This window comes from Rhinopithecus roxellana, chromosome 17 (genome assembly GCF_007565055.1).
Source record: "Rhinopithecus roxellana isolate Shanxi Qingling chromosome 17, ASM756505v1, whole genome shotgun sequence".
NCBI lineage: Eukaryota > Metazoa > Chordata > Mammalia > Primates > Cercopithecidae > Rhinopithecus > Rhinopithecus roxellana.
The window spans coordinates 54,904,941-54,931,327 of record NC_044565.1 but is presented as its reverse complement, the minus strand read 5'-3'; the positions used below and the strand labels follow the sequence as shown (position 1 = coordinate 54,931,327).

Sequence of the window (26,387 nt, the reverse complement as noted above, 5' to 3'; positions counted from 1 at the left end):
TGGTGCACCACTCTCCTGGGGCTGTGCCACTGGCACACCCACGAATCCTGGATCAGTTGCCCATCAAGTAGGGGCCTAGTTAAGTCAGGTTGCACCGAGCCGTACGATGGAGATGACGTCAGGTAAGAGGGATGACAGAGACAGAGTCATGGGTGTTTATACCCCCAAGGGTAGCAGTGAGATGTGGACTTACTTTCTGGAGGGACCCTATCTTTGTGCGGGCATCCGGACAGGCTGCGGTGATGTGGGTACAGCCCAGTTACGTGGCCGGTTCCATCACACCCGGGGGTTGGACACTTGCTCTCTTTCTTTTCTGTTCTTGAGGGATCTAAAAGCGACAACAGGTGCCAAGAGAATAAATGTTTACCAATCAAAGACAAATGTGATTATTTCACAATCTGAAGGAACCTTGCTAAAGAAAGAAATAAAGCAGGTGTCAGGGGGACAGGCTGTGACATCAGACTTTTGCTTAGATAGTTCTTTGGTTTTGGGTGACTTTCTTCAACCTCACACAGTATAACCATGAATCATAAAGTATTTTAATTTTTATTCTAAAGAAAAGAAAAGCCTACCCCTCACCTTAACTCTGATTCATTATTTTCCCGTGTGTTACATGATAAGCTGTGTTGCTCAAAGGAATCAACGTAAATCGTGATGAGACAGTGACCTTCTTAGAGAACGAAATTCTGTGCCATCATCATTCAGCAATTTTCTGTGAAATTCAACCAGAGAGTGTCATTCTGTTCAAAACCTCTTTAGCTGAATTTCTTTCTTATTGAGTGCTCTGATCGCATACACTAGAAGCTGCAGGATTTGACTGGCATTGAAATTTGCTCTCCGGAGGTCAGGTGACATTGTTTCGTAGCACACCAATTCAGCGCTTTTCTGAAAATAAACTGAACTCTCAGAAGGCACTGCAAGCAAATGACCAAAAAGGTGGAAAGCCCACCTGACAGAGGTGACGGGTAACCAACATGTTTCAGAAGCCACGGGAGCAGCCTTTTGTTTTGATTTCTTCATCTGTACTTGGAACCAGAGGAAGGCTCGTAGAATGCCGTGCATGCATACACAAAATTAAGAAGTAATGGGTTTCTACAGCCCTGTCGGCTTCTCTGCAAGTACCAGTCAAGGGCAAATTAGGGCAGAGCTTTGGTTAAAAAATAAATTCAGTACTAGAGGCCAGAAATGTAATGATATTGCTCACAAAATTATTTCTATATCCGGAATTGACTATAGTTCATAAATATGCAATATAATAACTTCAGAAAATATTTCTAAAGTAAAGCTCAGACCAAACAGTAAATCTAAGTGTGTGAAACACTGTATTTTTAGCCAGTTTTTGAAAACCAGTTGCTCAGATCACCAACAGATAGCGATCATTATTAGTCCAGAAATGCAATAGTTAAATTTTCTTTACGGATTAGTTCTTTTTGATATTCCATGAATCAGGCCAATCATGATTGCTAGAAAGCGCATGTTTTACTTTTGGTTAAGAATTCACTTTATATCAATAAAAAGCTGGATTTAGAATTTTTTGAACTTTTACGGACTTTTCATTCATTCGGGTGAACCTGAAATAGACAAAGGACTAGCAGGAGTAGACAAATGTCATCATGTTCATATAAAAACACTCCCCTTTTCTTTTTTAGCTAACATCTTATTCTGTATAATGTGCCTCTCCTGTGCTGGAAACTCTTAAGTCAGTACTGGTGTTGAGGGAAATACCATTTGTACAATCATCAGCTACTTTCCTACCATTATTTCAAGAAGAACTTTGAGAACAAATCTAAAATTACGTGGTTGTGGCTTCAGTTTCTAATTACATTACTGGAACTTCTCTCACCTGCAAACAAAATGCCTGGCACCTTATCGCCTTTTCAGTAATTTCATCATAACATTGGTATAAATTACTGTAAATACAAATCACTACAAATATAAAGTAGTAAGTGCACAGTAACAGTTTCAAAAGAAATACTGACAATCATAAACTAGAGATAAGAGATTTTTAACTAGATGTAAATGGCTAGTGGCCAGTGCAAAAAAGTGTAAGGTGTGTTATCTATTATTCATCCTTAAGTGACCCTATTTTATCACGACACTTACGATTACCTAACAAAATATACGACTTCCCAGAGTTCGAAAGTGCTGTGAAATTAAGTAGAGATTTGCACGAAAACATTGTGGCTGCAAAGCATTTTGGGTTTTGGAAGACGACAAGGGTATAATCTCCTCTCGATGCATGAGGTCCTGGATGAGGTGGGGTGATGCTCTTGGCCTTCACCTTCACCGTGACCTCCCCTTGGTTTCTTTTCTCTTGCAATCTCGAAAGCAAACATACAAGCAAACACAAAATAACCAAGCAAGCAAAGAAACCAACAATTTAACCCAACACCTTGCAACAACTTACAGAAAAAAAAAAAAAGTGTGCTGTTTAGCCTGCTCCCTTCACTCTGCTGGAGCAGGCGATTGGGTAGAAGACAGAGGAGGTCCATGATCCAGGCCTTTTGCATTAGCTCAAGATTTTGGAAATGTGGCTCATTGATCATTTAAATCAGTTTGAGAAGATTGTGTAGAAATGAGAATACAAGTGTTCTCTCCATATTTAATAAAATAACAGAGTGTCTGAAAATAGAGCCTGTTGACATGCTAGTGGTTGCAGGAATTCTCTGTTGGCTGTGTTGGTGAGATAGTACCACAATTTTTATTTTTATTTTATTTATTTATTCATTTTTTGAGACGGAGTCTCACTCTGTCCCCCAGGCTGGAGTTCAGTGGCACAGTTTTGGCTCACTGCAAGCTCCGGCTTCCAGGTTCACGCCATTCTATTATTGGCATGAACTGCCAATTGGCGTGAACTGCGGCGTGACCTGCCGCAGCCTCCCGAGTAGCTGGGACTACAGGCGCCCGCCACCACGCCCGGCTGATTTTTTGTATTTTTAGTAGAGATGGGGTTTCACCATATTAGCCAGGATGGTCTCGATCTCCTGACCTTGTGATCCGCCCACACTATTTTTTAAGGGAGCCTCTTTGCTCCACTTTGTTGGCCTTGCTTGGCTGTATGTATTTTGTTCTGAATATAACTACAGACATCTTTGAAGGAGATTTGGAATAGTGTGGAAGACACTGACAGATACGGAAATGAGCTTTGGTCAAAGAGGAAGACCTGGAACAGCTGGGAGAGACCGGAGTCAAGGCCTTCTGCTTGCAGGAAAGTCCAAATCTGCAACCTTTCCTCACTTCAGGGAAAAAGCATGTCTCAGTTCTTACTGTTCATTCCCACCTGACCCCCATTTATACAGAGGAAGCAAGCAGTCTGAATTCCATTTTCTTGCAAACAAAACAAAACACAACAAATCAACAACAAAACAAAACGAGTCAAAATTTGCATAAAGCCGCTGAATTTAAACAGACCAAGAAACCAAAGAAGCCACCGCAACATAGAATTTGCAAATCTCAATCAGCCTTCTCCTTCACACAGCGTACCCTACATGACTTCATGCCAAACTCCATCCTCAGCTCTAGGATCCGGGATTCTAAAATGTAAGCCTAAAATATATTTGTCCAACTGAGCAATCACATGAAAAGAAGACACTGTTTCTTCCCCCAAAATAAAAACGTTTCCTTCCTGTATGATTCTCAAAAATTCAACTAAAAATTTCTAATAATTTTAGCCCATCTTGTTAACAATGATAGCACTATAATTTTAAACATAGATGCTGCGTTCCATAGTCTCTAAAATGCCCAAATCAGGCCTGAAGCCCTACTGAACTAGAGAATCTACTGATTCTCTTTCCTCTAAAAAACAACCCCTTCGCTACATAACAACACTGCAACGGGCAAAGCTTCACCTTGCGACTGAAATGCTGTCTGTGCCCAGGCACCTGCTGAGAGCTCCTGAGCCTCTGGCTAAGGTACCTCTACAGTTTGCATTTGGCTGTAACGATGCCCAGCTTGCCGCATAAGGTAGGTGCACACATTGAGAGGAGAATACACGTCTGTGCCACAGTGGGAAAAAGTGCAGTTTTTCTGATTGTTTGAAGTTTATACAGCAACTGATTTTCAAGTGAATTCCGGAGCCTCACTACTGGGTTCGCAATGAGGAAACTCCGGAGTCGCCATGAATAGAATGTAGCAAAACACAGAAAAGGATCTTTCGGGTACTGACATAGAAGGATTTAATGAACTGCCAAATTTATGTTTTAAATTGCTTCTTACTGAGTTCTAAAAGAATATTTGATGGAGATATCCACAAAGTCGAGGTTATGCATGAGGCTGAATTAGAACCTGCCTCATATTGAAAGTGGACACCGTCTTCTTTATAGACATGAAGACGATCATTCAGGTTGGAGATACATATATATACGATCTACTTACATACATATAGCATACATATATATATGTAAAGATAGCCAAATACATTGACATATGCAAACATGTGCCCACGTATTTCATAAAAGAAAACTCAGCTCAAACTATCATATTGGATAGTTTTTGAGTGTTTTATAATAAACTAATATTTGAGAAAAGCGCCGTTTAACTGTTTCCACAATGGAATGGAATCAGTGAGGGGGGAATGAATATCTTAAAGAAATTGCTATTGATCTTAGCTGAGGCCACACCATGCCTTGCATAGCAAATGGTTTCCATCACCTTACTATCTTAAGATAATTAATGTGCAGTCACTGCCCTTATCTTATGTTATTGGTCATTCGGTTACTGTTCAGTTTCTATCAGGGGTGTTTTCCATGAGGGCAGTTTCATCAATAACTGTCACCTGATGATAGTTTTATAAATCATGATGCCACCTACCCGATCCAAATTATAAAATATGTGCTTTATCTCGGATTGACTAATTGTTACATAAACCCTTGCCACTCAACATAGATTGTGGTTCATTTATAACAGCACAGGCTTACCCTAATATTTTCTATCACGTGATGTGTCTGTGCTTTAACCCTGTCTTCCCAAGGAATACATTTCCCACTGAAATATCCTACTGTTCATCTGCTCTAATAATATGACGTTGAGCTGCTTTATGTATTTCTCAGACAAATATTTTATTTGCTTGTCAGAAACATAATCACAAAATATCCTTCTGGAATCAACTCTAAGAATGTGCAGTAGAGACATAATTCAGTGTGAGTCATACTTTAACTGGAGACTACCACCAACATCCTTTACCCTAGCTCATGTTTTCATGAGGCAACTTACGTTAGGTAGAAATATTACCTTTACCATAGTATGGCTTTTTGACATGGCTGTCACTGGATTTAGGCTTTCTGTCCTCCCCAGGAAGTTGTCTCGGAGACTGGTCCTCGTATGATCTCATATTGTCCCTCCTCCCGGCTTCCATGGCCATCTTCTCCCTCATGGCCTTTGCTCTTTCCGTTTCTAAAGCAATGGCTTTCTCCAGCAGCGTCAGGTTTCCCTTGGTCATGTCGAACACCTCTTCAGACCTGTCCGAATTCACGGAGGTGGTATCGTCATCCCGCTCGTGACACCCGTCCTCCTTTGCACAGCTGGCAAACACTCTCGACCGGGGGCTCAACTGCTCCTCCAGCCGCATGAGGTTCAGCATGTCCGAGTAGTTTCTGTCCGGCGTCCTTCCTGGGAAGTCCTCTTCTGGCCGGACGTGCTGACGGATGCTCATGTTCTGCTGCGGGTTCCTCTCCTGCGGGTTGGTCTCGCTGAGCTTCCTGGCCAGGTCGAAGCACTGATTCCTCAGACACTCCAGGCTGCTCAGACACACCTCCTCATCGCTCTCCTCCACCATCTTTTCCATGAGTCCATTGTTCATGGGCTTCCCCAACATGACGTAATTCATATTTCTGCTATCTTGCTGCGACATGCTGTCTGCATAACTTCTGTCATTCATGTTATCTGAGAGCACAACACCGTGTCCTTGGGCTAATAATTTAAGGGAGTCCACTGTTTCTCTAACAACGTCACTGTCTAAGTCTAAACTCAACTCACTTTTCCGACCCAGGTTTTCGTTTTTGTCACTATCGTCTTCCAGACTATTGGAGGTATTGCTGTTCATTTCGGATTCAGTCCTGGCCCGGTAGGCTGCGTCCTCGGCGATTTTGCCGAGGTTTAACAACGACTTGGCCACCAGTTCATCGTAATTGTCATATTCGTCATTATTGTTATCATCCTTTTCTGTGTCTTGCATTATTCGAGTATTGTGACAATTCATTTGATGGTCTTCTGCAAAGAAAATAAAAAAGACAAAAAAGAAAAGAAAAGGAAAAAGTGGCTAGAACTGGAAGCTTAGTTGCAACAGCATGGATAGCACGTTACCTGCAAGTCAAACCGTCTATCATCTCATAGAACCGTAAGTCCCATTTGCGGCTGGGTTGAAAAAGTTGACATAAAGAAAACGGATGTTGCTAAAAAGCAGAAGGCCATTTAAAATACTTGTTGTGAATTATTAATTTCTCTAATGGATCTTAAGATAAACCAGTCAGTGTGGCAAATATGATTTTAAAATATTAATTTTGTATTTTTCATACATTTTAAGAATGACTTATTTTCTCCATCGGCTTGCTTTATCTACAGCCTCGCCAGATGTGTATTAACTGTGCTCCTCACATTACTAGGCTTTCTAAGAGTTCATGAACTTTACTTGTTGCCAATTCTGAAGCAGATGTTTGCAGCAATTGCTTTTAAATGGTCTATTTTCACAGTGGCGTGTAGGCAACACAGAGGACAGCCTCAGGTTCCTGAGAAGTCAGGCAAGGGTGCCGGCTGCATTGGGAGCTCAGAATCATAAGCACACGTTGGGGCTGAATTAAGAGTTCCCTTGAATCCAATACCTTCCAGACAATTTATCACGATACACAGTGAAGCAACAGAAATTCCACAGTAAAAGTTTAGAAAGTAAATCTGATTCCTCTGACTGTGTCTCCACAGGTTTGAAAGTGAGAGAGAGAGAAAGCGTGCAGCAGCCAAAGGCCTGTAAAAGGCGGGGTTGAGGTGAGTTGGTACAACTACTGCACAGTGTTTGACCGCACAGGCAGAGCTGGCACATTCCTCCATCTCACAGCCTCAGGAAAAGCTTGGTGAGCGGGTGTAATGTGTGAGTAAGTGTCATGCTTCATCTCAAAAAAGTGTTTAAAAAAACTCTTTTAAAAAGACCATGTTAAAAATTACATAAAACCCCTATGTTTTATCTCAAACGTATTCTGTTTCACACTCAAAGAGTCTCTGGGATTTGCACCTCTAATCACCATGCTAGGTCACTGCTCCTATGTACATTGCAAAATATGAGTAATAATCAAAGGGTTCCTAAATGCATCTGTACCCTTAGATTAGATTTGGTTAACCACATGCCGTTTTCACATCTGTTCTTTGGTTTTGTGATAAAAAATCCAGAGTAAGAAGAATGCCTCAAGTTTATTAATGATTTAAAGAAATGAAGTATATTGACCTCTACAAAATACCAGTTCACTAAAAGCTGAGATGGGGGCTCTGGTGTTTTCTCTATGGGTTTTATGCAGAAAAGGCTTTTGTTAGTGAAAAAAGACTTGGAGTTCAATATGTCAATAACAGAAAATAATATCTTTGTTATCCCATGCTGAAGGAACAAATATTTAAGATCTGACACACCTTTCTAAACTTCAGCAAATCAAATTTACCTTTTATTAGACATAGAGAATCACTAATTGTTTGAAACAAATACTGCCCTTCTTCTGGATAATTCCTATAAATCATCTTCTTTATTACTAGGATAAAAGTATTCCCCAAGAGCAGCAAAAAGAGAGAAAATCAAACTAGTGAAAGTAATCGGAAACATTGTGGGAGTATTAATCTCCAACGTACCCCCTTGCTATAGCCTAGTGTTTAAGCTTTTAGGACTTGAAGTCAATCCTGTTTTAACGAATATTTGGAAATATAAAAGTCATATTCTCCTCTCAATTTATGCACTTTGTTATATTCATGGGCTGTGATTAGAGAAGTTTCCCCAGAATAACCAAGCTGTGTTACCTCCGCACAATAGGTACGTTTTAACAGCCAGAATCACTATGTCTATGAAGACCCAACCATGAGATGAATGATAAGCTATGATTTGAAAACAAAAAAGCACAGGCCACATGTTGGAGCATTTTGAAAGTTGAGTCAAAGAAGACACCACAGTCAAGCAAGACGCTATTTTCATGATGATCTCCTACATTTCCTTTTTGGAACTCATTGTGTGGTCCTGAAGAATTTGGAAAAGAAGCAAGACCTTGAAAGTGGTGAACAAGAAAGGAAAAAGCCTGTCTAATCCTCTTTGCTGCTTCTAAAGGCACAAAAAGCCTACAGGTGGAACAGGTCCTGGTTCCCATCTTACGAACTTCCTCACCTTCCTACAAATGTGTTATGTACAAGACTGGTCATTCTTCACATTCCAAATCTCAGGATAAGCATCAATTCGTTTCCCTCTACATTCTCCCTTCAGCAGCACATAGTTAAGAAGCACATCTCACCTTTTTGATAATCAGACATTTATCTGTTTCTCCACTCAATTCATAAGTTACCTTCCCCCAGCAAAATTAAAACAAAAATGGACAAGCCTCTTCATGCAGGATCTTAGCCGTGCTGATGCTTGAAGCTGAGAGCAGCTGAGGAGAAAGTTCCTGAACTGTCTGGAGGCCGGCAGAACGCAGACTACCTCCGATGCATCTCCAGCTTTATACTCTAATCACAAGGCACACTGAGGGCACAGTTCATCCTCATACCAGACTGATATGGAGTTAGAAGTTCTACAGCCTGGCGCGCATCATGACTTGTGTGATGCTGATGACCCAAGTCTCCAGGTCTTAATCAGCTCAGTGGGGATCACAAAACTTCCTGGCCCTTCGTCAGATCTCCTACAAGAACCATGCCACAGGATATGCCCCCTAAAGACTGCAGTTTGCTGTCTTATCACTGGCCCCAGAACCGACTCCTGAGGAGAGCAGCCCGTTGGTAGAAGAAATCTGGAAAACACAGTGGAAAGTGTATTGGCATCTGAGCACAGAGCCTCCTGTGTGCTTCCCCCCTTCTTCAAAGTTCCTCCTGCTCAGTGTCATCTGAGTCTCTCCCAACAGCAGCAAATGTGGGGACGGCGGGTGAAGATGGCATGGGCGGCCTCAAAGCCTGGCAGGTGAATGGAACTTCTCAAGCTACCAGTCTTTAACTCTTTTAAAACATACGTGAAATGAAGTCAACTCCTAATTATGTGGGCTCATAGAGGGGAACAGCCAGTCAATCATCAACAGGCAGGCTCTGAATCCCTGCTGGGCATCAGCCTCATCTGGAATTCAGTCGTTCACAGTGAGCTTCTGGGATTCCCTCCCTGGTTGTACACACTCCCTTTCAGGTATGCTTTTCTGAGGCTAATAATGAAATTAGTCACATGATGGGATGGGCTATGGGAACTAGATGAGAATTTTCTGTGCCAGTCTGGGGTTGAAAACATGATGCAAACAATCCACAAAATGAACATTCCAACCTCAAAAATCAGGAGGCCATTTTACTAGGTTTTTTTTTTTTTTTTTTTTTTTTTTAGATGGAGTCTCACTCTGTCATGCAGGCTAGAGTGCAGTGGTGCGATCTGAACTCACTGCCACCTTTGCCTCCCGGGTTCAAGCAATTCTCATGCTTCAGCCTGCTGAGTAGCTGGGATTACAGGTGCACACCACCATGTAGAGAGAAGGTTTCGCCATGTTGGCCAGGCTGGTCTTGAACTTCTGACCTCAAGTGATCCTCCCACCTCGGCCTCCCAAAGTGCTGTGATTATAGGCATGAGCCACTGCTCCCAGCCTCCATTTTACTAGTTTCTATGTAGTGACTATTATTCTATCCAATAGGGAGAATGCATGTGTGATAAAAGAGCCCTTTATCTGGAAATTATTTTAAAGGACAAGTTTATGTTCTAAGTAAAGGCACATATTTAGATGGAGATTTAAAGAGAAGAGCAAAGCATTCTCAGCTCCCTTTTTTGTGGTTTTCTATTTTAAATCTGTCATTCAGCAAAGCCGCACAGCAACGGACTCTGAGCAGGAGCCTCCAGTCAGCGAGGGCCAGCCCGGGGCTGCCCAGCGGGTGGACTCACGGAGTTACCGCACTGGTTTGGAAATCAGAGAAGAGCTGGCCCAACTATTCCAGGTGAAAAAACTGAGCCCAGAAAACAGAGCCCATTCCGTGGCTGATCTCATGTGCCCTTTCTACCTTCCTATCAGCCAGTTATTCTACAAACCTAACTTGTGTTGTGTTACACATGAGATCTCAACTCCCCTGTGAGTGAGCTTTATGAAATGTTTTAGGGCTGAATTTTCTCTCTTTTGAGTCAGTTTGTTATAAACAATTTATGCTCCATAGTTACAATTAGAAAATGAAAACATCTTCGTAAACAAAATAAACGTGGTTGCTGTGGGCCATTTATCCTCCACTGTCCTCGCTAAGGTCTGGTAGAGTTAGAACTCTGGATTGTAACTTTATATACAAGCCTTGGCTTCTTAGTGGTCTGTCCCTAAGATACACAACTTTTGATTCCTTCAGCATCTAGTCCTGATTGAGCTACCGTTCTTTCTGGTCACTGACACAGGCCCCAGGCAAGCAAACGTACAATGTAATAGAAAACACAGAAGAAGCTGCAGGTGGGGACTGTACTCCAAAGCGAACATCACCCTAGACTTCCCCAGGTCGCAGAAGACCTGGTCTGCAGGTGCACTGCAGCAAGTTTCAAATAATGAAGGACCATTGCTTTCTATGGCATTACAGAGGTGGTGTTTTGTTACATAAATAAATCAATATCAAAATATATCTTGACTTGTAAATACTGAAATATGACAATGTATTCATTCTAATGAAAAGATGATGGTGTTTTAATAGAAATTGCAATGATAAGGGAAAAAAGCCACATAAACCATCTATATATTTCTGTTTGTTTGAGACAGGGTCTGGGTCTGTTGCCCAGGCTGGAGTGCAGTGGCACAATCACAGCTCACTGCAGCCTCATTCCCCCTGGCTCAAGTGGCCTTCCTGCCTCAGCTTTTGAGTAGCTGGGACTACAGTCATGCCTCACCACGCCTGGCTACATTTTGTATTTTTTGTAGAGACAGAATTTCACTGTGTTGCCCAGGCTGGTCTCAAAGCGATCTGCCTGCCTCGGCCTCCCAAAGTGCTAGAATTACAGGTGTGAGCCACTGCACCTGGCCATAAATGTTTCATATACCACATCCTTCTGTGCAGAGGAAATGAAATTAGTGAGTACAGAACAGTTTGACTCACCTGAGTCTGGTTCCCCTGATGACCCCATGAGAGAGGCACTGGGGCACCTACTTCTCCCTCTGAAGGTGACAATACAGAACCACAGAGGCTGACAGTTTACGCCATCACTCACTGTGAAACGGCAGAGCTGGAGCCACTGAGTTCTGGGTGCAGCACAGCCCTGAACATTCTACAACGCTGCCTCCACTTCCAGAGCAAGCACCCTGCACAGTTCTCACCCCACGGCCTCCCAGGAGGCACGTTCTACACCAGCCAGACATGCAGCGCTTCAACAGTAGAGAGTAACGCGGCTCCCTTCTGTCTCGCCATTCAGAATGCTTTTGTTCCTATTTTTGCATTTATCTCCTGATTTTCTTTTCTCCTTTCAACACTCCGCATTGATTTATGGACTGAAGGCTTGGCTGTGTCACCAGCCACTCAGAGCTGTGCTGGAACTGCCAGCTTAGTGAACCTGCCAGTCACCAGGGTCCTGATTAGTGGAGTTTGGGTCCATTCTGATGTGGAAAAGAGATTAGAAAATTAGGACAATCCGGGACTCCAGACTGATATTCAAGAAGGCACTGGGTTTGCCATTCCAGGTGCCTGGGAAGCCCGAGGGATCTGCTTGGGTAGGAGGGCGGGAGACAGTTGAGAGCCAGGATAAGGATGTAGAGGGAGGGAACTGGGGGCGTAGGACAGGCCCGGACCCCCTGACTCTTGTGTGGGCAGGGGCCCCGTGTTTACTGGAGCCCACTTACTGCCCTGGCCAGGACTAGGCGGAGCAGCATGAGCTCATTCCCCTCTCGCTTCAGATGCCCCGGGCACACGCTGAGACACTGCAGCTGAGACACTGTGGTCTCTTTCCTTTCATGAGACGGGAGAAGTCACCTTCCAAGCCCGGGTGGCCTTCAGTTGGGTACCTCTCCTAGGTGCGGTACCAACCTCAGAGTCCCTCAGCTGCCCGCAGTGCAGGATGTGGCCTGGCTCCGGGAACAGCGATTCTCACTACCAGCATGAGATCCCCGCACCCTCCTCTGTCTCCCTCACCCTCTACTGCCAGTGACAGAGCCCTGCAGTTCCACTCAGGTGAAAGGGGGACCTGGGGGGTGACGTGGCACTGACAGTGGGATGCACGTGTCTTACCCGCCAGGTCACACTGTCCCTGGCTCTGCTCTAGACGTCACCATCATGCTTTCCTACTACATCTAACTCAGCAGTGCTGCTGTGTGTCTTATTTCCAGTAGCGTGGGACATTTTCAGAATAGTCTGTCTGTATGCACAGTTTAAACAGTGATTTCTGAGTTAACAGAGGTTAAAATTCTCCCAGCAGAGGCTTGCTCTCACTACTCTTATTCATCTTGAGTACAGATTAACACAGACATTTTTTTCCAGTGCCAGCCATTGTTGTTTTCCTCGAATTTTAGCACTAGATAGAATTATAGAGATCGTGCATTCAAAATTTAATATGTGAAGAAACTTAGGTCCAGGGAGTCGAAATCACCTGCTTGCCATTCATACGCCCTCCACAGAATTGCCACCTTGGTTTTCCTGCATGCCAAGCCTTTCCTCTACCTTTCAAATCCGGTACATATTCAGAGGGCCACAAAGTAGTGTCATCTCAAAGATAATTTTCTGAGACATAGGAAGATCCGTGTTTAGCAGGCATTCATCTGCTTCAGGTTGGAAAGACAGATCTCAGCCTCAGGTCCTGCACGCTCCCTCAGCTGGAGAGATAAGGAGGCCGGCCTGAAGGCGGCTCCACTCAAGAAGAACCCTTCCTCAGACCCCTAATTTGAGTAAGCGCTCAGGAGGGACACAGAACAATAGCTGGGGATGGAACGGAGGGACTGAGGTTTGCACTAAGTGCTAGATGACATGTTCCAGATCTCTTCCTAAATACCTGTCACCTGATTGGAAAGCCTACTCCTGGGCGCCCCGATTCTTTCACTGAACTGCTGGAGTGGCGTGTCCTCTCGGAGCAGAGCAGAACACCTGCCTCTCAAGGCACCCCGTGGTCTCTGTGGGGCCCCCTCTTCTCTGATAACTCATTTGCCTCTTTTGCTCAATAGATGCAGACACAATCTGATTCTACCTTGATCTCCTTTTTTCTTTCTCTTCTAAACCACAGGGTGTTTTCCTACCATAACCATCTCCCTGCAATCACAAAGCTTCAAGTGCTGGTGAGGTACTCACATCAGATCCTCTGTGATGGCAACACGCCTCACCCACGTCCTGCGGGCAGAAGCGTGGGGGCTGCTGGGCATAGGGAGGGCTCAGCGCCAGGCTGCTGGGAGCTGTGAGTACAGGTGACGAGGTATCTGATAAAATACTCAAAGTTGCTCTTAAGAGTTGTTTAAAACGAATGTTGTCTGGAATATGATTTCCCTATTGCTTATAAAAATATTTAGGATTGATGGACACGTTTTTAAACTTTTAGGCTTGAGGGTCCGTGTGCAGGTTTGTTTTATAGGTAAACTCGTGTTGCAGGGGTTTGCTGTACACATTAGTTTTCACCCAGGTCACAAGTACAATTCCCCAGGATTTTTTTTTTTTTTAAACAAGGAAAAGTAGAAATACTACATCTTAGTCACCATCTTCCTGCACTGCATACACTCACTAGAGTGGCCGGAGGACCTGTGGTCTATGTGCTGCACTTCGCCACTGTGTTTTCTCACTTTTGGAGATTGTGCAGGTCCATGGTCCTGTCTGCACGTACCCTGCATGTGGGAAATGGCGTGTCACGGCCTCGGGTCCTGCTGAGACAGCGTCTCACCACTCACCCCTTAGAGAGGAGAAGGGCGGGGCTGGCCTAGGGGAAATCTCACCTCCCAGCTTGGGCCTTCCCTCTGCTCCTCATCTGCCCTGGCAGACGAAGAAGCAGACACACCTGGGGAGGTTGATACCAGTGCCCACTGCCAGGCGGGGTGCCTCGCACGTACTTCGAACACCTCACAGAGCCGCGCGGGCACTTCCTCCACCCTCAGCGATGCCCATGTCGGCTGGGCCTTGCACAGTCTGTGTGGTCGCTTCTTTGTTCTCCTCGGCGCTAATTACTGGGGAGCTGGTGTTGGTGCATTATATGCAAATTACCCAAAATACACTTCCAGCCATTTTGCGTGTGTTGTTCTCTCTATGGTTATTTCTGGGCCTCCGTCTCATTACCATAAATGTCTGTGCATCGAGCAGCTCGACCTACTTATCCACCAATAGAAAGGATTCTCTGGGCTGAGGTTTGTTTCCCTGTGCCTTTGCATCGGCTGCTGTCTTTTGCTTTCTGTCTCTGTACATCAATCTACTCTATGCAGCAGGGGCAATGCCTTCCTCAACTCCAGGAAAGGAACGTGTATCACCTCACTCCTGTCCACGCCCTCATTGCAGGGCTCAGGGAACCCAGGAAGGTGCCTGTCTGCCCTTCACGCATACGTGAGGATGCCCCATCAAGTCACGTGTTTCTAAAGTCATCTTGGTTCCTGTCACTGCCCAAACACCTTCTTGACGACTGAAAGGAAGCATGCAGGCCAGACACTGCCCACACTCCCACGGCCACTGACGGGGTAAGGTGATAGCAGCCCTAGAGAGGCACTGACTCAGGTTTTGGAAGATCCCACATAGCTGATTAAGCTGCAGCAACACATCTCTTAGAAGAATGATCCTACGCAGGGAATTGAGGCAAGGAGGAAAATGTCTATTTAAGCTAGGAGGCATTTATGAAATTCCATGAGCCATGTGTTTACCTGGGTGAGATATTGAGGTGCTTAGATACTTTCATCAAACTGAAAACGGCAAAATCTTTGGAGAGGACAATATAGCACAACCCTTTTATCAGATCCAAGAGAAATGTAATTATCACAATTTTGCACAAGTTCTGCTGGGCATGGCAGTGGGGGGAGGAGGAGGGAACTAACAGAATAATAGTTATTCATTTAGCAGCTGTTTATTGTCACACTTAGAGATGAACAATGAACCAAAGAGACAGCATCCTTGTAGTCATGGCTGTTCCACTGCAGTTGGTGAGAGAGATTAAAATAGAGAGTAAATAAATACTATGACGTCAGATAGTGACGTATGTTCCACGAAAAATGCAGCAAAATCAAAAGACAGTGGACAGTACGTGGGATAGGGGGGTTGGGCAAGTCCTCATTGAGAAGGTGCCACTTGAGCAGAGATCTGAAGAGGTGGGAAAGTGAGCTGTGCCAGGGAGAGTGTTCTGGGGGAGGAGAGAGAGGGTGCCAAGGCCCAGGGTTGTGTGCCTGAAGCTCCAGGAGCAGTGGAGCCACGTGCTGGTAGAGTGTGCTGGAGGAGCAGGTGGAGGGAGGGCTGTGAGGTCGAGGCTGGGATACACCAACATGGCATCAAGACACAACCCTGAATGCCTTCTGCTGAAGCCAGGGAAGCCTGGGCCAACCACAAGCACAGTCTAAAGGAGAACAAAAGCGTCAGCAGGCGGAAGCCACGTGGGCTGTGTCAGTGTGCCTGGGACACTCCCTGGAGGCCCGCAGAGGACCTCTGAGTGACACGCTCTTCCCGCCTCACACCGCTCTCATCATCTTGTGGATGAAGGGATGGATCTGAGGAGGAGTTCAAGGTCATGTGGCTAGGACATACATCTAGGAATACAAATCATGCTGGTCTAATGGACAAGGCAGCTTCCACAAGCCCCCGCTGGGCTGACAGGGCCCTTTCGCAGAGAACCCAGGTGAGAGTTCAGAGAGCCGCTGAAAGTACCCCAGGTTCCCAGGTGATGGAGAAGACCTGGTCCCCGCGCATCTGTTTCCACTCGGAGGAAGTTCAGTCAGCACAGATTCTAGCCCCAGAGTGGAAGAAAGACCACGCAGGCTGAAGAAAACATAACTTGGGCCAGAAAACAATGCTGAGGGGTGAGGATGCCTTGGCTTTAAGTTGTTAATGTTGCTTTACTTTGAACAGTGAACAAAACTTACTTTCTGAATTCTTCCGAAGAATGACATGTACTTTCTATAAACTGCCCACCAGCAGAGCAGCACGCATGTGGGACTGTGCTTTCATGTTCTTGCGTGCTACAGTCATTTCAATGTTGTCCTTTCTGTGAGCTAAAAGGTGAATGCATGAGGTCTCATTTATTTATAAAACCTTGAGGGTCTTTTTATTTGATGACATTTTAGGTATCTGGCTTACATAAATTAAGAGATTAAATAATAAGATAAGTCTATTCTTCTACCCAGAGAATGAGCTGTTTGGAGTCAACAGCTACTCAGATAGAGATAGACTGAAACATTCAAACCAATTACACCACTGTCTCTGTCTCTATCTGTCTGTCTCATTCTCTCTCTCTTTTTTTTTTTTTTTTTTTTTTGAGACGGAGTCTTGCTCTGTCGCCCGGGCTGGAGTGCAGTGGCTGGATCTCTGCTCACTGCAAGCTCCGCCTCCCAGGTTCACGCCATTCTCCTGCCTCAGCCTCCGGAGTAGCTGGGACTACAGGCGCCCACCACCTCGCCCGGCTAGTTTTTTGCATTTTTAGTAGAGATGGGGTTTCACCGTGTTAGCCAGGATGGTCTCGATCTCCTGACCTCGTGATCCGCCCGTCTCGGCCTCCCAAAGTGCTGGGATGACAGGCTTGAGCCACCGCGCCCAGCAGCTCTCTCTCTCACTGTCTCTCTCCCTCCCTCCCTCTCTCATGCACACGCACACACACACACACACACAGGCACAGGTCAAAGACTTTCTGGATCAGCTGGACGACAGTGGCGACTCCTTGTCCCCAGAGTGATTGCTTTTATTGTCAGTGCTGGGAACCCAGGGAGTAGAGATAAGACTGTGAAAATTCTGGTTCTTCTGTTTTCCAGAATGGGTTTGAGACACAGGTGGCTGCTCACATAAATGTACTCGATTGGGAGGAACTTGAGAGGACCTCAGGGCTCCTTTTCTTTGTCTCTGGTATTCCATATTTCATCCGTGTCAGAGAGAAGACTCTGATCTGCTTCTGCAGAGCTTGCAGAGACAGCACGACAACTTTTCTTAACAATCTAAAGTTTAGTGAGTCTCAGTATTCAGAAGTGTATGTTCTTAATTTCAAATCAAATCCTTAAAGCCTCCACCTCAGTTTATGACTTCTAATTCTGCCCCTTGTAAAGAACCATGCTTTGTATTTTTTACATACATGCCTCTTCCATACTGTATTATGTATTTCTTCTGGAAAATGGTGACTCTGTTTAGTTTTGTGTCCACAAGCAACCCAGTGCCCTTTTGGGTATGGAGGAAAAAATACACACCGTGTTTTGAAACGAGCTGTCATGATATTCAGAATCTTTTAAACTCTTGCAGCCTTAATATACATGATATACTTGCTGCGTGTGGGGAGGGGGTCATGGACATTAGGTTCAGGGTTACAAAAGAGGGTGAATAAATGCGTGTGAGCGTAATATCATGCTGAAGTTGTCCTTAATCACAACTGTGATGTTATGGTTCTGAACTGCTTCACATCTCCCAAGTGTTTTCATATTCTGCAACCTCTTTAAGCTTCAAAACAAGACAGCAAAGTGAAGGAAGGGCACATACTATTATCCTAATCTAAAGTGAAACTGAGGTCCAGTGAGGCTAGATGACTTGCTTAGGACACGTGGTACAGCCAGAGCTGATTCCTCAACTCCATCTACCCGTGGATAAACTAGAACTTGCAATGAAACGTAAATTCACATGGCATAGCAGATAAACTGTTATTTTCTTAGTGTGGACCTTATAAGTACATTGAACAGAAACATATTCGACCTCACTATCTTACATTTTCTGTTTTCATTATGTTAAAAGGAGTTTCCCCAGGACATTATGCACCCACCTGCATCTTTTTGTTTTGTTTTGTTTTTTGAGATGGAGTTTCGCTCTTGTCGCCCGGGATGGAGTGCAATGCTGCGATCTCAGCTCACTGAAACCTCTGCCTCTCGGGTTCAAGCAATTCTTCTGCCTCAGCCTCCTGAGTAGCTGGGACTACAGGCACGTGCCACCATACCTGGCTAAGTTTTGTATTTTCAGTAGAGACGGGGTTTTGCCCTGTTAGCCAAGCTGGTCTCAAACTCCTGACCTCAGGTGATCTGTCCCCCTCGGCCTCCCAAAGTGCTGGGATTACAGGCGTGAGCCACCATGCCTGGCCTCTACCTGCATCTGAAATGTACATGGCATGATATTCGCAGCCAGATTTTTGCTTTGTATCAAACTACCTGAAGGTTTATGAAATATAGGATAAAACTATGTTTCTATAACTTTGCACAGTTTGCATGAAGAGGGTTTAGTTTTTTTTTAAGTCATATATTGACACCTAAAAATGTCTAATTCTATGATTACTCATTCCTAAGATGCGGTGCCATGTACTTCAACATAGCTGCATATACCATGGCCTAAAAAATGCCTCTGTGGATGCAGGGAAAGGTTAGTGTTTAAGATGATACCAAATCATCACATTCTCCCCACTGTGTCCACAGTCCTCCTCTGGCTGAAGCCTCACGCACTGAACACATGATCTTTGTTTCTATGTCGGTCTCAGAACTCACTGCCTTTTCTGCTGACTGCAGGGAAAACTGCTTGGCTAATTCTGCTTTTCACAGTCTGTCTGCGTTTCAACTTGCTTTCCTCATCAGGGATAGTTCCCTGAGAAAGACAGGAGAGGATAAGTGGCTAATCAGTATGGAGAGTGGCATCCTGCAGGGAGGCTGGGGAGTTCAGAGGCCACACACCCTCACTCCCTCACCCCTCCACGAAACTGTCTTTCGCTTATTATCAGGATGCTCTAGCAACCTGGGGCCTAGCACCTCATCCTGTTTGAAAGAAAACACACCCTGGGAACTTTACCATGAAAAAAGAAATGTTTCTGTGAGAAGGAATTTATACAGCATGAGTTCTGTCTTGAATTCCCTTTAAAAAAGAAGGTGGGGAGTGGAAACGCCCCGTTAGAAAATTGTCCCATGCACAGGACCGATTTACGATGAGGACAGAGCCTGATATTAGAATGGAACAGGCATGGATTACTGGCCATGCTGATTCCACAGCTGGCCAAAGAGTCACGGCACACTCCTCCAACAAAAGCAGCCCCCGCCTCCTGTTCGACTCCCCCGACCCCCACACGGACCCTGCCTCAGGGCGGCCTCCATGCCCTGCCCAGAGCAGCCGCGGCCATCAGATCACACATCGAGAAGGCCCTAACGTCTGTGGCCATCAGATCACACATTGAAAAGGCCTTAACATAACCAAACAGATTTCCTCTCAAGCAGCCCCTCCTCCTCAGACGCCAGCAGCCCAGGACGCCATGGCACACCTTTGGGTCACTGATCTAGAGAACGTGATACAGGAAGCCAGGAAGACTTTAGAAAAGGAAGACATCTGCATTTCACCTGATTTAAACTGCATTTCACCTGATTTAACCTCGTGATCAAGTGGCAAGGCAGCCCTGAGATTCAGTAAAGAGTAGTGAAGAAAGAACCTCATATATTCTCCAAAGTATTTCAGAAACAGAGCATTTAAAGCAACAGCTATGTGCTACAGGCAGCTGCACACAAGGAAGCTTTCTTTAGTCTAGAAAGCACATTTCTAGGCTCTTCCTCATGAAATGTGATTCCTGTCTATGGGAAGATGCAATGTCTGCTATAAAGAATATACGTATGTGTGTGTATACATTGATTTAGAGATATTTTAGTGGACTGGATTATGAATATAAACCATACCTTGCTAGGTATTATATATCCATTTACAATATATTTCTCAAATCACAGGAATCCAAAAAATATCATAATATAAAAAGATCTAATCATAGAAAAATCTATGACCATTGAACAATAACTTTCTTAACTTTAGCATAACAAGGGGAGTTTTAATTAGTGTGGACTTAGACTGTGATGATGTATTCTGAAAACAAAATTCTTCATGCAAAAGACCAGCCTATGTTAGGTCTACTGTATAATAAATATAACTTTGCTTAATTAAAGATGAACTTAATCTGAAATGAATTTCTCAGGTATTATCCCCTGTTGTTCAAATAAGCAGAAGGTGAGCAGGAGAACATGAGTTCCATTACAAGGAAAACCATGCAAAGTGTTTGATTATCTATCCACCACCTACAGAAAATAATATAATCTTAATTAGCCTCAGTTTCTAATTTGTATGATGAGAGAGAAAGAGCTTCTGCCCTATATGTCTTCTACAATCAATGTGAAGATCAAACTCAATAACGTGACTATATATGCCTGTTGGAAACTTACATTATTAGTACTACTTTGATTCATGTAAACAACAATGCTGGAGGATCCTTGAAATTAAAATAAATACCTAATCTTAAATTATAAATAATAGTCCTTCTATAACCTGTGGGTTCTTACTGTAATAATCTGGGAGTTTGTATACGTTTGTTTTATCTAAAACAAAACCTCTTAGTAAAGTCCACATTTCAGTTTATTATGGAAGCGAAAATGCTCGACTGGATGAACAAATAATGGCATCCAGCTGGGATAAGTCGCCTGAGACTTTCTCTCTACTCGCGAGGCTGAGGCCAGCGTGAACCTGTCCCAGCAGCTCCATCACGATGCCCTGGTTTCTGCAGTCAGACGGGCACCTGTGCCACTCACACTCGGCTCCGTGCTCTGACCACGTGGCTTCCTTTTAACCTCAGGTCATTGTCTGTGCTGCTATGTGTTAGAAAAGGGGCACAATCAACTTCAGGGCAATCTGTTGCTGGCCCAGGGACATAGCAGTCACTGTGAGTGTCACCCAAGGAACACGAAAGGCCAGCCTCAGGATGCTGACTCAGAGCTCCAGCACTCAAGACACAGAATGGGCCCCCCAGCTTTTAGGGAATGCATGGTTTCTGCCAAGCCTCTGGAAGGGAGGACAAAAGGACATCTCTGGTAGGCACCGTATGGAATCTCCTGTACTTAAACGCTGCACATCTCATATTAAAAATGCTGCTGTCGTGGCAGACATTTACATTTGTTGATAGTGATTTTGGCACTACATTTAACAGTAAGGTAAAATATAACGTGCTCAACAGCGAGAATATTCAAACAGGAGATGGGCTGATGTACACCTTTCAAAGCCTCCTTTCAATACATTAAACTAGGAGTTTGATCACGTAAAATGACTGCTCTGTCAACAGAGTTATCCTGTTCCTTTGATATGAAGCTGCTTGGAGATTTCTGACCCTGATGGGGTATAAGAGACCAGAAGATATTCCATCCAGCGGGAGAACCTGCAGGTGCCATTGGCTAAAGGTGGTGTTGAAACACCCATGTGGGGCTCCCCCAATGGAGCCATCTTTCTCCGAGAGAAAGACTTCGTGAGTGTGTCTCCAGGAATCAGGCCTCTCAGGTGATTAATTCTTGGGAGAAATGCATTTGTTTGTCTTAGAAATCAAACAAGCCTTCGGTGTCCCTCCAGAGAAGCTGTGGCAATGGAAACCTGGTGCAAGGTCCCCACAGGGCATGCAAATGCTGTTGGTCCTAAGTGGCTGCCTGGGACCTGGGATTCTCATGAGAGGCTCTCTGAAAGGGAGTGGAGTATCACACTCTACTGCCAGGATGCTCAGTAAACTGGGTGCACCTGTCTCACACTGCTAGCAGGTAGGTCATCTCACATCTCACTGTGGCTGCACCCTTCCTGAGTAGTTCATTTGATTCCTTTAAAGGTCATGTCATAGGTGATAATAGAAGTTATTTCCTTGGGGAGCCAACTGCTGAACATGAATTCTGAAACCAGACACCTCACAATTGACTATGAATTCTTTCATGGTCCTGCTACCTCTTCACAGGTGTTTGTTTTCGGCACCTCCTGTCTTCCGTGCTCTGGACTCAGCATTTGCCGACCACCTGAGAGGTGGTCATCATGCCAGGTCTGGCCACAGAGTTAGAAATCCTAGGTCCTGAGGCACACTCAGCCATTGTTCCTTTGCGGTGCTGTCACACATCCACTGGGTGCCCATTTACTCACATTATTCTGGCAAAAATGTCTTTAATTCTAGTTTGCTTTCTAGCTTTTAAAAACAATTATGTCCTAAGTGTTCAAGTCAGAAGAAACAAACCCTACGCAGTCACATTCTAAAACTGTCTCAATGAAGGCTTCTGACTACCTTTCAAAGTATATCACTTTGTAAAGAAATATCTAAATTTGACCATAAACTAAAATTGAATTTTTAATTCTAGAAAATGGAGAACAAAACTTAAAACCTGGTTAAGGCCCCTGGTGTAAACGATACCTATTTACAGATTTCCTATCTTAATCCGTCACACCAAACATGAATGCCTCCTGCTTTCCAAAGGGGATGAGAATGTGAAAGGGCCACATTGTAACCATCTTTCTGGTAAGCCTTGGTCAAGTTACAAATCATTAATCAGCCTCCACGATTAATGAGGTCACTCAAAACCACACTCACTTAATACAGTGTTCAGAAATAATTTGCCAGGTTGATCTACTTTCCAAATATTTTACTACACAAATCTATCATTTTAATTCTTAGCATCTCATAAATGACACTGGTGCCTTGTGTCCCCGGTAGATTTAATAGCAATGATGGTAAGTCTGTTGATATGTGTTCTGATAGGCTTCTCCACCCAGCATTCTACCATAGACAGACAAAAAAATCTTAGGAGACTAATTTTAATTCATGTAATGCATGTGTGTGTGCATATGCATCTATGTGTACATATACATATCTAAATATGTGTGTGTACATATGCATCTATGTGTACATATACATATCTATCTTCTATATGTCTATCTGTGCCTGTGTATTTATGTACATGTAAGTGATGGATTGTTTGCACAAGAATCTTAAGCCACTGTAACAATCTAGGATTATTTCCTAAAATTCAGGTTTCCTAGTACAAACTCCTCGGACTTCTGAAGGAGGAGTGGTAATTTAAGCCTGCCCATGAGATTAGCAACAAGCAACTCACATCTCCCGGATGTATGGAGGGGATCTGATGTATGGACCCACCGGCTCAAACAACTACCCTTTGTGTCCAGAAATTAGTTCTCCTGGAAATCAGACTCTTGAAGAACTTTTGAGCCGAAGGGAAAAGGGCAAGAAAGAAAATTCCCTCCACTTTCAACATGTTTGGGCATTTCTATGAGGAAAACCCTAAGCCAATAAAGATGACAGCTAGGCTTTGCAAAAAAACGAACAAGCAAGCAAACAAACAAACCACAAAACTCCCATCTCTTTCCTCAGAAGCAATGACTTCTATGAAAGGGTTAGTTTTGAAGTTGTATTGTGCGTCAGATAGTAACAGAACACTGGATATGAAAACCACGTCACCATAAATGCACTGCCAGGAACATCCCCAACACACAGCACGGCGGCCTTCTCCCCCACGTCTCAGGGCACCGGAAACCCCGGATCAGAAACACAGCTCTCACATGTGGAAGCAGACGACGGGCTGACTGATGATCGTATAGCAATAGTACTTCCTTTCATCCCAACTACGTGACCACCACTAAAGCAAAGCTTTGGCAATCTACAGACAAAACCCACTTTGCTGGTTGATGTACCAGTCGTTAGGCAGGACTTTCAACTCCCCTGAGGAGGTACCTGGGCTAAGCCATTCCAATAACACTGTTTTGCCCAATCATTGTATCTCATGGATAGAGCATTCAAGAAAATGTAAAATTCAAGACCAGGTCTGCTAACTTAACGTCCTTGATACATTTTGTTAAGATAATCAAAAAGGTATACCATAAATATCTCAGCAAATTACTGACAACCAAGCTGAATAAAAATTAGACTGACATAAAATCTGAAGTGTAACAGAGAACCTGAAGAATTCTTCAATAGAAGTGTTCAGTTCACCTAAGAGGTTAATTTTCTCAGTATTGACCGAGCAGAATGATTTCTTTATATGCCAATCATTCATAGTAACAGCCGGCAATTCACCTTGAACAGTGGACCCAAATCACGACTGGTTATTTTGCTAATATTTTAAAGATTACCGTTTTCTTCTTCCTCCTCTTCCTCCTCCTCCTCCTCCTCCTCTTCCTCTTCTTCATCCTCCACATCTTCTCCATCCTCGTCATCGTCCTCATCCTCCTCCTCGATCTCCTCCTCCTCCTCCCGGTCCCCCTCCTCATCCTCCTCGTCCTCATCCCCTGGCTCCTCATTGTCCTCGGAGTACTCCTCCCCCTCATCCTCCTCCTTCTCGTCCATGTCCTCAGTCCCATCACTGTCATCACACTCGTCCACTGAGGAGCTGTCTGCTTTCACGGCAAATGGCTTTCGTTTAGGAGCAGGTTCCTGGGGCTGCTTATCTTGTGTTTTTCTTTTTTTCGCCAAGGGACAACCATATACACTAATAAAAAAAAAAAAAAAAATAGAGAAGGCAGGGGAGAGACAGAGAGAGAGAAAAAAAAAAGATCTGTGTTACTGTCTTTTAAAATCAGACCAATGGGAGCCTTGATCAAGGTACTTAAAGGCTTATCATGAATGTCATCCACACAAACACCAGAGAGACATAAACATACACGTCCCCCGAAGTGTGCTGGAATCTGTTAATGAAGTGATGGTGTGAATAAATACAGCTCACATTTGTCTCGTTACCATTCACATTTAGTCCGAGTCTCCTAGTTCCTCATTCCTACAATTCCAGAGATCCTACGGAAATTCATGAGGCTGGTTTGCATAATGTACATAACATGCAATTGACAATACAAATTTAATTTATGAAACATTTTACCAAATATATACTATGTATAATATACATCTGAAGCAAGATTTATTTTTAATCCCATTATATTTACATACATATTTATGTAAAATATAAAAATGTCTATGTCGTGAAAGAGCTTTGGATATATTTGGATTTGTATATTTTATGGATTAAATTATATCTTTTTTTTTTTTTTTTTTTTGTTTGAGACGGAGTCTTGCTCTGCCACCCAGGCTGGAGTGCAGTGGCCGGATCTCAGCTCACTGCAAGCTCCGCCTCCCGGGTTTACGCCTTTCTCCTGCCTCAGCCTCCCGAGTAGCTGGGACTACAGACGCCCGCCTCATCACCCGGCTAGTTTTTTGTATTTTTAAGTAGAGACAGGGTTTCACCGTATTAGCCAGGATGGTCTCAATCTCCTGACCTCGTGATCCGCCCGTCTCGGCCTCCCAAAGTACTGGGATTACAGGCTTGAGCCACCGCGCCCGGCCCCCGGATTAAATTATATCTTTAGACTTGATAACCTCCTGAAACGAGATGAGCCATAAGGCTTGTCAATGTTATTATGAAAGCAACTGCATCATTCAAAGTTGTGCAGAACTTCCTCAGTCTTAGATGTTATTAGTCCCACGCCAGCATTCCAGAAAACAACTTCAGTGTTAGCGGTAATCACCACTAAATCATGCTGAAATTGGCCCAGGCTTGGACAAGACCCTTCCTTACAACAGAAGCTCACAGTCTTTCCTTGAGAAAGAATGATTTTCTTTCTTTTTTTTTTTATTATTATACTTTAAGTTCGAGGGTACATGTGCAAAACATGCAGGTTTGTTACATATGTATACATGTGCTATGTTGGTGTGCTGTACCCATTAACTTATCATTTACAGTAGGTATATCTCCTAATGCTACCCCTCCCCCTTTCCCCACCCCACAACAGGCCCTGGTGTGTGATGTACCCCACCCTGTGTCCAAGTGTTCTCATTGAGAAAGAACGATTTTCAAAGCCACATTACAAATTCACTTTTGTTCTAGAAGTAATATATATACTACAAAAAAAAATAGGTGTGACAGGGAAGACATAGAGGCAGACTACCACAGACAAACACTCCATTTATGCAGAACGAGATGTGTGGCCTCGCTCACTGGCCCGTGGTTCTGTAGGGTGAGATGTGTGGCCTCGCTCACTGGCCCACGGTTCTGCAGGGTGAGATGTGTGGTCTCTCTCACTGGCCCACGGTTCTGCAGGGTGAGATGTGTGGCCTCGCTCACTGGCCCGTGGTTCTGTAGGGTGAGATGTGTGGCCTCGCTCACTGGCCCACGGTTCTGCAGGGTGAGATGTGTGGTCTCTCTCACTGGCCCACGGTTCTGCAGGGTGAGATGTGTGGTCTCTCTCACTGGCCCACGGTTCTGCAGGGTGAGATGTGTGGCCTCTCTCACTGGCCCGTGGTTCTGTAGGGTGAGATGTGTGGTCTCTCTCACTGGCCCATTGTTCTGCAGGGTGAG

At 44.3% G+C, this 26,387-nt stretch overlaps 1 protein-coding gene across 9 annotated transcripts in view; it reads right to left on the bottom strand.

The window, feature by feature from the left end:
- The window catches only part of MYT1L (myelin transcription factor 1 like), a 542,339-nt gene that overhangs the window by 125,657 nt on the left and 390,295 nt on the right, over nt 1-26,387 (bottom strand). For 6 of the 9 annotated variants that reach the window (XM_030921201.1, XM_030921198.1, XM_030921199.1 and 3 more), the window contains exons 9-11: nt 24,175-24,530; nt 5,236-6,207; nt 194-328 (exon numbers count right to left, since the gene is read on the bottom strand). In XM_030921201.1, coding sequence (XP_030777061.1) covers nt 194-328; nt 5,236-6,207; nt 24,175-24,530 — 1,463 coding nt within the window. Of the gene's footprint in view, nt 1-193; nt 329-5,229; nt 6,208-24,174; nt 24,531-26,387 lie in introns of all 9 variants that reach the window. The other 3 variants (XM_030921195.1, XM_030921196.1, XM_030921197.1) reach the window with 1 other exon arrangement.